Genomic DNA, 12,342 nt, shown 5'->3' with positions numbered 1-12,342 from the left:
GGCTGGCAGAGTATCACCAGGGAAGAAACCCAGCATCTGGTGATGTCTATGTGTTCAACTCTTCAGGCAGTCATTGACTGTAAAGGATTTGCAACCAAGTATTAAAACTGACTGTTTAATTGATGATTACGTTAGTTTGTCCAAATACTTATGAGCCCTTAGAGTTGGGGGACTGTGTGAAGAAATGGTTGTAATTCCGACACGGTTCATACTACATTTTTGAAAAAAGCCTTAAATGAAAGCTGAGAGTCTGCACTTTAAGCAGGTATTCATTGTTTCATTTAAAACCCATTGTGGTGGTGTACAGAGCCAAAATGATGACAACTGTATCATTGTCCAAATAATTATGGACCTGACTGTATGTTCAAGGGTGGAAATGATAGCAACTATTCAAAGCATTCTAGTTTTCTACAAGTTAGATACACTATGGGAATAAACATCTCACAAACAATGCTTACACCAAGCACTGGGCAAAGAATACAGCAGTTCAATTTTTTGACCAGTGTTCTTATTCTCTTCCTTCCTGAGTGTAAGATGAGAAGATTACCACCGACATCATGCCTGTGTGTTTAAATACAAAGATGAAGTCAAGATGTGTTTCTCTTAGCTTAGCATAAAGACTGGAGGTGGAGGTACATACAGTGGCTCTGCCAAAGTGAAAAAATACACTTCCCTACACCTCTAGCACAGCCTCACTTACATGATGTACCTTGTTTATTCAACCTCTGAACAGAAATGTACAAGGGATCATTTGTAATTTGGGGAGGATTTTTTTAATACATTGACACAGTATGTCTGTCCAACTGGAATGATTGGTAAGCACAAGTGAAAAGCATTTCAAAATAAGTGTTGAAAACAAAGGGAACTGGATTCAGGAAGTGTGGTAAATAACACAATTACCCTTAGGGGTCATAAATGTGTTTGAAAAAGGTGACAATGACTTAAGGAGTAGGTTCAGTGTAATGTTTCACTGATTTCCATCCAATAAATCAAATGAAATTAATCTATGTCTACATGTCAACAGCCTTAACTGTAACACAAAACAGTGCTGCTTACCCAACTGATACTAGCCACACAAAGAGTTGTCAATTTATGGTAAAGTTAAGGATATCAAATCTGGAAAGCAAATCAGTCCCTCCATGATGCAGCAATGGCAACAGTTAATTCAAATTCTGCCAATCCCTGTAAATTCTGCTTGACCTTGCAATTTTGTCCAATCACTGCAACTGTACCACAAATGTGACTGTTTAAAATGGGTAAAGTCTCATTTCACTGTTGAGCTGCATGCAGCGTATTGATTCACTCAACCCCTCATTGCCCTGCCCTGTCAACGCAAATGTGCACTGCTGTTGCTCTGATACGTGCAGCCTGAACACGTGCAGAGGCATAAATGTGTGTCACTGTCAGTCCTGTTCCATAAGAGTTCCACTAGTCACTTGTCAGGTGACGGGACTGTACATTTCTACACTGGATCATAATTTCTCGAGCACAAAACAAGACTGTACTGTACCATACCAGGTGGAGGGTAGCACTGAAGCAGGCGCAGCAATTTGACAGACAACCACGGTGCAGCAACAAAGTAGTATGTATAGTCCTGTAGGTCTATGGACGCTGAAGTCACAATCTGGACAAGCAAGAACAAGATAACACATCAGTACATGTTGAAATCAGATTTTACCTTTGACCTGGTATCCTGTGAAGTTACAGAAAGACACCCACCCTACTGAGCCTGGCCACAGCCAGCGAGATGGATGTTTTGAAGTCCTCTGGACTCTTCTGGACTAGTGTGGTGATAAGGCTGGTAGCTGCTGTAACCACTCCCTGACAACAGACAGACAAACCTTCACACTTCATTCCAAATCCGACTACACATTAATTCTGTGGTATATGTACTGCATACTTATTGTCATTGTGTACGGTTTTAGCAGCTAGTATACAAAAAAAATTCATACATATTACATTTTATACTAAACAATACAGTACATACAAACTTTTTCCAGCTGTGAGCAACTCCATTTCATTTGTTCATTTCATTGTGGGATAATATCAACAGCACACTCCACCATATTCTGTGTGCATATGGTCTGCTTTGGATTTATTTTGTCACTTCACTGGTGTGAGTACACTACACACTCAAAGCCTGCTTAGAATCAGTATGTAGTATGGAGTCGTGACACGGGTACAGTCTTACTAGGTGTTGATCATTAAGCAGGTGGACAACTCGTGCTGTCCATTCACCCATGGGCACCAGGTCAGGAGAGGTCCTGTTGAGTCGTAGCAGACATAGTGCCGCACTCTGCTTCACGCTGTCCATCGTGTCCCTGTTAGAGTCAAGTATATCTTCAGTCATCATAATCCAACACATAAAAACAATTCAAATGACTCAATTCAGACAACTGATTTTAGATTTAAATATGCAATGTTTAATCCTGTATGTTCAAGTGATTTCTCCTGAATCGGCACTATTTAAAAATGAAAAACCTTTCATAAATATAAATGAGGCTTTAAGATATTTTCTGGCCTTAAATTTTTAAAATAGAATTTTAAGCCTTCTAAGGCTTTTTGAGGTACTGCAAATACCCTGCTCCGATACAGCAAGAGGAGAGCTGTCAGTAGATGGAGAGAGACATGTTGACATACATGCATGTATTGTTTCCTGTAAATCCATCCTGCAATGTGAAGTCAATTTCAGTCTCACACAGGAATGGCAGATTGCACCACTTACAATAAAACAACTTTTTAAATCCCAGTTCAGACCAATGATTTGCGACAAGACTAAACCATTTTAAAGCGTTGCAGAGAAAAGTTGCAGCGGTGTGAACTGGCTAGTCTAAGCTCGACTCAAGCCAGCTGATGGTGTCACCTGCAACTCACAGCTGGTTCAAATCATCAGCGGCTGGTTTTAGAACTAAAAGCATGTCACTTGTTTCAACAGCCAATCAGCTTACAGTGAAGTCTGCTGGTCAAGTCAAAATGACAGCAGACGGCTTCTTTGCTTGCTGCAGCAGATGCTCTGTCTCCGCCAAGCCCTCTGTTTCTGTCCTCACGGTGTGACAATGTGGGACGGTGGTGTTGCTGCTTGCCAAATGTGCTGCCCACTGCCACACACACACACACACACACACACACACACACACACACACACACACACACACTCTCACTGACTGATTAATTGGCACTGGTTATTCATATTGTGGCGTATTTACTATGAATACAGTCCATGTGATGCTCGTTTTATGCTTTTGCCATTTCATCACCACATTTCTCACTATCACTATCCTCATTCATGCTTTAAGAAGCTACAAATTTTATTCAGCCACAAAATAAGCCTGAAAAGATGGAAATCAGAACAGAGGTACAGAGAGTTGTTGCATAGAGATGACACACTGTCTCATCTAGTTGCATTGGAGTGAACCGGCAGGTTTTTAGAACGTTGCAGAATGGCATATTGCAAGTAGCTGACTGTTTCAACTTGTCTCGTTGCGAATCTTTGGTCTGAACTAGGCATAAGATTCAATTATAGAATGTAAATACAATGAATAGCTATTGCAGAACAAATGCTGCGCATACCTAGAAATCAGGTCTGAAATAATGACGATCTTATGGATTATAACTATAATTCAAAAGCTGATTTGAATGCCCGTGTGTGTGCGTTTGCTTTTGCTATGAGAACGAAAATTCTTAGATTCTCTTACATTCTTAATTTTTTATTTTGTCAGATGCTCTTTAAATTTAACCAAGAGCTACAAGTGTCCCAAACTGACAATAAACTATTGACTAACATCTAAAATTTTCCATCAGTTGTTTTTTTATGGCTAACTGTAACAACTTCACTGCTTGTTTGAGACTTAGAGTTAAAATGCACCAATGTTTATGTACAAACCCTGCCACCAAGATGCTGGGAATTTGAGAAGCAAAAGCCTCAGCCATTTCTCTGCTGCCCACATTGGCAATGCAGTGCAGAGCCAGGTTCATGAAGGTTGGGTTGCGGCTAGCCAGGTCATTCTTGATGGCATTATTAATTAGACGGATCAGGTCGCTGTTAGAGTTAACCAGCACTGAGATGAACAGGTAACCCTGAAAGGGGACATGGGAAAACAGTTTTTAGTGTGAGTCCACCATGTAAAGGAGAAACAATATATGTCAGTGCATTTGTATACCCCTTAATGCTCACCCCTTCACACAAACATATATGCATGACAACTTAAGACACTGGATAAACATGAGGACAAACTTACAATTTGTTTCTCTGTGTACTTGTTGGAGCTGAGGAGGTTGACAGCCTCCATGTGTCCAAAGTCGATATCATGGCCCAGAAGAAAGATGAAGAGCAGCTTGCAGACATATTTTTTTTTACTGTAGCCATCAAGAGCTTTGTCTCCTGTACGTACACACACACACACACACACACACACACAAAGATGGACTTGAATGTGACATGAAGTTACAAATGCAGTGATATCAATGGTCTGACATTGCTCAAAGTAAGAACAGTGGGCATTTCGTCATTTTATATTAAACTGCTGAGCAGTGGAGGAATAGAGGCAGAGGGGAATTCAGCTGATCACAATTTTTTATAGTGAAATAATTAATGGTCATTTTTTTATAATTACAGTATCAAATGGGATTACAGGGTTTATAAAGAGTAGATATTGATATATCTTATTTGTTTAAGTTTTATCTTATAGATGTTTTTTTTCTTTTTATTTCTTTTCTCTTAAGTGCTTCTTAGTGTTTCAAGAAGATCCAAGCTTTCATTTTACTTTGGTAAATAAAAGTTAGTCTCAACTGGATTATTTCTTTTGTGGAAAATGATTGCTATAATTGAGCTGACAAACACAGCAGTGATTGCTGGAATTTGTGTTAATACTTGTAGTGCTGCATGATTAATCTAATCGCAATCGCGATGTGAGGCTGTGCGATTACATAACCGCATAAAAGGCTGCGATTTGCGATTTAATGTAGGCTAAATAAATGTTAACGTGTGTGCCTGTGAACATGACTGCCTCTCCTGTAGTGTGTGGAGTTTGTTGATATCACGCCCACAAGCTATCCTGGTGCGTGCAGCCGGCGTGCAGCAGTGACCAACACAGACGCTGAAGAAGAGCTCCACCATGAACAGGCTGAGTTGGTGGCGAAAAAAACGTCTGTTACATGGCGATACTTTGGATTCAGTTACGGCGAGGTTGAACAGAAAGACGTGCTGTGTAAAAGTTTAAAAGTTAAAGTTGCCACGTCCCGCAGCAACACGACCAATCTATATCAGCACTTGAGACGGGATGTGACGACTTTAACTTTTAAACTTGTACACAACACGTCTTTCTGTCCAACGTCGCCGTACCTGAAAGATGTGCTGTGTAAAAGTGTACAAGTTTAAAAGTTAAAGTCGCCACGTCCCGCGGCAACACGACCGATCTATATCAACACTTGAGACAGCACAGCACAGGGAAAAGTAGGAAGAGTGCATGTGAGAGAAAGCTGAGCCGTTTAACGTTGAAGACAATGAGACAACTGAAAGCCGCCAGAGCCTCATAAAACAACATCCAAGCACAGTTAAGTAAACATTTATAAGTGTCACAGGGAAATCATGGACTCCATAACAAACGAAAAATTGAGCAATTTTGATCAGTTTTGGCCCACTTGACATGCTGCTGTGTTGTGCTATGGCGTGCTGGAATTTGACATTTACATGATAACGTCTGAACAACATATGCTCACTCCGCTGTGTGTACAGTTCCGTGCTGCGCTCAGACCGCCAAAGACATTTGGTCAAACCTTGGCATAACGAAGGGGCAGGAGAGTACATAAAAACTATGCTAGAATGACCATAGGTCAGAATGCTGGGCACTATGGGCATTCGGCACAGGATGCAGCTTCATTCTGGAGCAAACTAATTATAGGCAGCATGGAACAGGTGGCAGGAGAAACAACACTAAGAGCAGATTTAGACAGACACATTGACAGTGAGGTGTATGAACAGTGCAGACGCAGTGACGGTCATTAAAACAAAATTACGCCCCTGTGGTTGTATGCCTCCACCAACCAGTTAAGTTGCAGTTTACATCCATGTCTGTTGAGACTCATATGTAGCCATGACAGCAGATAATGTTTCCAATATGGAGGTTACTGCAAAGGAGCTACAAATTCTAAAATGTGAATGCTTTACACATATCTTCAACCCGGCAGCACTGAAAGGCTATACTATCAGCACAGTTTCAAGGTGGACACCCAAGATTAGTGTCACCAATTCAGTATCTGACCAAATGTCTCCCCTTCTGTTCCTCAGTTACAGTACAGGCCAAAAGTTTGGACACACCTTCTCATTCAATGCGTTTTCTTTATTTTCATGACTATTTACATTGTAGATTCTCACTGAAGGCATCAAAACTATTAATGAACACATGTGGAGTTATGTACTTAACAAAAAAAGGTGAAATAACTGAAAACATGTTTTATATTCTAGTTTCTTCAAAATAGCCACCCTTTGCTCTGATTACTGCTTTGCACACTCTTGGCATTCTCTCCATGAGCTTCAAGAGGTAGTCACCTGAAATGGTTTCCACTTCACAGGTGTGCCTTATCAGGGTTAATTAGTGAAATTTCTTGCTTTATCAATGGGGTTGGGACCATCAGTTGTGTTGTGCAAAAGTCAGGTTAATACACAGCCGACAGCCCTATTGGACAACTGTTAAAATTCATATTATAGAAAAACGAGTGGCCATCATTACTTTAAGAAATGAAGGTCAGTCAGCGGAAAATTGCAAAAACTTTAAATGTGTCCCCAAGTGGAGTCGCAAAAACCATCAAGCGCTACAACGAAACTGGCACACATGAGGACCGACCCAGGAAAGGAAGGCCAAGAGTCACCTCTGCTTCTGAGGATAAGTTCATCCGAGTCACCAGCCTCAGAAATCGCAAGTTAACAGCAGCTCAGATCAGAGACCAGATGAATGCCACACAGAGTTCTAGCAGCAGACCCATCTCTAGAACAACTGTTAAGAGGAGACTGCGCCAATCAGGCCTTCATGGTCAAATAGCTGCTAGGAAACCACTGCTAAGGAGAGGCAACAAGCAGAAGAGGTTTGTTTGGGCCAAGAAACACAAGGAATGGACATTAGACCAGTGGAAATCTGTGCTTTGGTCTGATGAGTCCAAATTTGAGATCTTTGGTTCCAACCGCCATGTCTTTGTGAGACACAGAAAAGGTGAACGGATGGATTCCACATGCCTGGTTCCCACTGTGAAGCATGGAGGAGGAGGTGTGATGGTGTGGGGGTGTTTTGCTGGTGACACTGTTGGGGATTTATTCAAAATTGAAGGCACACTGAACCAGCATGGCTACCACAGCATCCTGCAGCGACATGCCATCCCATCAGGTTTGCGTTTAGTTGGACGATCATTTATTTTTCAACAGGACAATGACCCCAAACACACCTCCAGGCTGTGTAAGGGCTATTTGACCAAGAAGGAGAGTGATGGAGTGCTGCGGCAGATGACCTGGCCTCCACAGTCACCGGACCTGAACCCAATCGAGATGGTTTGGGGTGAGCTGGACCGCAGAGTGAAGGCAAAGGGGCCAACAAGTGCTAAACACCTCTGGGAACTCCTTCAAGACTGTTGGAAAACCATTTCAGGTGACTACCTCTTGAAGCTCATCGAGAGAATTCCAAGAGTGTGCAAAGCAGTAATCAGAGCAAAGGGTGGCTATTTTGAAGAAACTAGAATATAAAACATGTTTTCAGTTATTTCACCTTTTTTGGTTAAGTACATAACTCCACATGTGTTCATTCATAGTTTTGATGCCTTCAGTGAGAATCTACAATGTAAATAGTCATGAAAATAAAGAAAACGCATTGAATGAGAAGGTGTGTCCAAACTTTTGGCCTGTACTGTATGACAATGAATAATGGCCAGAAAATATGATATCACAGTCAAGATGACCTTTGACCTTTAGAATACTGGCTAAAATAATATCATTTCATCATTTTCTCCTATTAGACAGACATAATTAATGCACGAATTCTTAAGTTAAGGCCAAAAACATTACAGTGACCTTGACCTTTGACCACCAAATTCTAATCAGTTCATTGTTGAGTCGACAGTAGACTCAAGCAGACATTTGTGACAAATTTTAAGAAATTCCTGTTATGGAAATATGGTATTCAAAAGAATGGGATGGATGGACAGACAGACAGACAGCCAACCCGAAAAACATAATGCCTCTGACCACACCTGTCACTGGCGCTGATGTGGGAAAACTGTAAGAAACTGAAAAGTCGCAAAGCCGAGACACAGTCTCAAGATGAGTTAGCAAAGTGAATTAAACAGCAACAGGGAAACTTGTGTCAGGGAAGTCAAAGGGTTTTATTCTAGTTAAAAAGAACATACCAGGTGCCCTCCATGCCATACACTTACATTTATTTAGAATTGTACACCTACCTTTAAATTTGGATCGAATATTGGCCAGTTCTTTGTTTATCCTCTTAATCTCTGCCTCTTTACTTTTACCTGTAAATAGATCAAGACATTTTACATGTTATGCAGCAGTGTGATCACCCATGATGACTTTGAATTAATCATACTTCTGCCTTTTTTACACTGCCATGCCCCTTTTTGATGAGCTAAGAAGAATAAACCACACTTGGTGTGTTCACCATAATGACAGAATGTGACACTTTATATAATGTTATGGCTCTTGCATATATTTTTATGGCACTCCATGATATAGAAACATATTACCTATGTTATATTAGCTACAAAAAATAGTTGTGTCTAATAATGCGTCTTTTATCAATGACCCTACATGCACCATCCTCTCCAGCACAGATGCTGCATCTGCATTAAGTGATTGTAAACACCTCTAGTGACTTTTTTGTAGCCACTGCACTGGAATTGCTACTCCATGTGTGCATACTGACAGCTGTTGACAGTGTACACTGAAACAGCAAAAATTCTGCTCCAAGCTGTGAAATGACCTGAAATGTCCTTGGAGCTGGGACTGGTGACTGACATAACAACAAGTAGATCAGTGTAATCATTGTTTTGTAAGTAGACATCGCCAAGAGATTACAATGCCTGCGCAATGTTGACATAAACATGGCATTCATATTAGTCAATGACATCAACATCTTCTGTAACCTAAAACCAAGGAAGAAATGAAAGCAAATTTAACCAGACTGAGTCATCTCTATCTTTCGTCCTATTTTTTTTTTTTTTGGGTGATGATTATTCACATTGTCCTTAAACCATTTTGTCACAATTAGGCCTACTGGGTCAAGACATCATTCCCACAAGATGTTTAATCCTTTCTACATGTCTAAATCGCATAATTATAGGATGTGAAAGTCAGCCCATGATGTCTGCACATTTCCCCCTCTAGTGAGTGAAATGTGCTTTTCATTTCCTATTATGAGAACACAACACGAGTCTGTTGAGTAATTCTAAAATGCTTGATAAACACTTTGGGAGAATGGAGATGTTAGGCAACTGTTTGGTAACGGTTGCACCCAATAAAAATGTACTTGAACGCACAGTGAATATGATTTGTGCGTGTGTGTGCGCGCGTGTGCGTGTGACTAACAGACAGCCACTTCCTCTGAAGGACTCAAGCTGAACACTAGAATTTATTGGGATGTCTAAGCTCTAGTTGTGTATTTTTTAAAACCTACGTTAGTATAGACAACTTGGCAACATAAGTAAAATACACCACAGTTGTTCATACTGTTAGATGTGCACGTCCTTTTGACGCAAACGTTACCTGAAATATTCCTTACACAGTCTAAATTGGCAGTTGTATTGTTTTACAAACGTGTGAATGGTGTTAGACAGAATTCGCTGATTTTCTAACAGAAAACCATTTGAAAACGCTTACGCACATAAACTTTAAACGCTTTAGACTAATAAAAATGGCAGTTTGGCATTATATCTCCAGTTAGCCGTGCGGTCCACGCCCTTCGACATGACGTTAGCAACTGGAAGCTAACGGCTAACGTTAATTAGCTTGTGCAGGCTAGCCAGCTGTGTGGTCGTCTAACCCCACTTTAAACGTACAAGTTACCAGTGAGTAAAGGGTGAGGGACACACTTGTTGACATGTTCTGGAAACCACCCGTCAGATATCTGTTCAACGTTATGCCAGCTAGCTTGTTATTAGCCTAACCAAAAACGGTCTGTGAATGTGATAAACAAACTTACAGTTCCTGATGTCAGAGATGAACACGGCCAGGCCACGCATCCCATCCCCTTTTGAGACTGCAGGCATTTTGTTCGTCCCCTGTTAATGTGACGTTTTTTCGTCTGTGTTTAAAATAACCTAACTACACAAAATAACTTTGTTTAAAAGTTTGCTAACCAGCTAGCAAGTGTTGTATCGGACAGGGAGCCCCGATATATGACGGAGACAGGAACCAAACAAGCTGCGGCTGCGTTCAGTTACGTTACATCCTACACCCTAAAGCAGGGCGTCGTTCCATACTTGTGGAGCATAACGCCATCATGAATGATGAAAAAAATGTGCATAGTTAAGGTGCAATGAAAATAAAAGAGAACTGATTAGATATTTTAATGTTGATATTTTGATGTTACAAATGCTGTTTGCAAGGGCATTTCAAGGATTTGAGGACACTCATTCCCACTAGTGGGATCATCTCACCTGGGAATGTTTTTAAATGAACAAGCACTAATTTGATGCTTTTTATGCACTCTGGCACCTTATTTCCCTTAAAAGCTGATATTCCTCCCTCCCCGATTAATTAAATAAGACGGAACTAAATAAACTAGATCAAATAAACTAGACAAAACTAGACTACAAAAATAAAAACATTAGTTTTTAGTAAGGGACTGTTCTTTACTTATCAGAGGAGACCTTCTGCCTCTCCTGGAGCCTCTCTGAGATACTGGTGGAAAATGCATGACCCTCCATAAATTAGTTAATAGATTTTTTTTATAACATACCCCATGATGGGTTTTTTTCTTGATAAAGGGTTTTTGGGGGAGTTTTTTTCCTTATCTGCTGTGAGGGTCCAAGGGACAGAGGGATGTTGTGAAATCCTAAAGTTTTCAAAAAGCCCCAGTTTTTCACTCACCATGCATGCTGGTTATTTAGTGTAAATTGTTTATTTCTGGCCAAAAATGAGATGTAGAATGTCGGGATTTTGATGAAATATCCCTTTTTTAAGATCAGATTTGGTTAGTGTTTTTTTTTTTTTTGTTTGTTTGTTTGGGGTTTTTTTTAAATATTTTTTTGTCGCACATTATGTGACCAAGGACCCTCAAAACCTGGAAAATCCAACAGTAACTGCAGTTTTTACGGTTTCTGACTATGATAAATGGTGTAATTTTGGAGATAACATGCCAGGCAGCTTTGGAAAGCACATTTTCTTTATAAATCTGCAGCACGAAATTCTGAAGTACTTGAACTAGGGCATTTCCATTTTATTCCATGTTACACTTCTACTCCACTACATTTCAGAGAGAAGTATTACTTTTTACTCCACAACTATATTTGTCTGCTTTAGTTATTTTAAAGACTGATTAATAGTAAAAATATAATTTACTAATTTTAGGCCTTTAGATCAAAAAGAATTAAGTTACTAAAGTTCTGAGCTTCGTAAATTACTCAGGACCACTGAGCAAAAAATGAAAGTATCTGGTCTTTTACACACGTACAAAAAAAAAGTTTCAAGCAACATTGATAACATCCCACACATTACAGACTTTTCAACAGAATGACGTATAAACCACACTTACAAGGGTTGACCATGTTATTAGTTTACTCCTACTGTTATAACCCATGATGCAAATCTTATGAAGGATAGTAATATAGTTAATTTGATGATCAACTTTTTGCCAATGATCTTTTTCTTTTCTATTTTCTTTCTTTTTTTCAATTCAGTTCAAGGGGTCATTTAAATGGGCAAAAACAGACCATGAACCAGCCTCCACATTCCCCTGACTCAAATATAAAGTCTGAAACTGAACCCCTGGGGAATGGCAGCAAGGCACTGGAACCCCAATCAGCTTCTACTCATACACTGACAGAGCTCCAGATGGTTTCCAGGTAGATTTCAACTGGACTTCAAAACTCTGACACAAGCAACATTTCCTTTAATTTAAACAGGAAGAGGTATACAGCTACACCAGCCATTGATCCAGCAACAATTTAGTTCTTTGCCATTACCAAAAAGGTGAAAGTTCTTTGATGAGCTTGGTCCCAGAGCTAAAAAAAAATCATAACAAATAAAGGACAGTTTAAAATACAGCTGTTAAGCCTAACTGCAAACTGGGTGCACAACTGATGGCGCTCTCTACTGCCTCCTCACAGCAGTAAGGCCCCAACCCTACC

General features: G+C 40.1%; 1 protein-coding gene across 3 annotated transcripts in view; it reads right to left on the bottom strand.

Annotated features, from left to right (window-relative positions):
- The window catches only part of LOC125880447 (AP-2 complex subunit alpha-2), a 28,792-nt gene extending 18,352 nt beyond the window's left edge, over positions 1-10,440 (bottom strand). Inside the window, exons 1-7 of one of the 3 annotated variants that reach the window (XM_049562944.1) lie at positions 10,194-10,440; positions 8,440-8,508; positions 4,239-4,381; positions 3,884-4,077; positions 2,192-2,321; positions 1,720-1,821; positions 1,516-1,624 (exon numbers count right to left, since the gene is read on the bottom strand). In XM_049562944.1, coding sequence (XP_049418901.1) covers positions 1,516-1,624; positions 1,720-1,821; positions 2,192-2,321; positions 3,884-4,077; positions 4,239-4,381; positions 8,440-8,508; positions 10,194-10,260 — 814 coding nt within the window. In that variant the 5' untranslated portion in view covers positions 10,261-10,440. The other 2 variants (XM_049562952.1, XM_049562962.1) reach the window with 2 other exon arrangements.
- Positions 10,441-12,342: the final 1,902 nt, after the last annotated feature.

This window comes from Epinephelus fuscoguttatus, linkage group LG2, assembly GCF_011397635.1.
Source record: "Epinephelus fuscoguttatus linkage group LG2, E.fuscoguttatus.final_Chr_v1".
NCBI classification, from domain to species: domain Eukaryota; kingdom Metazoa; phylum Chordata; class Actinopteri; order Perciformes; family Serranidae; genus Epinephelus; species Epinephelus fuscoguttatus.
This window is presented reverse-complemented; position numbering and strand designations above follow the sequence as displayed.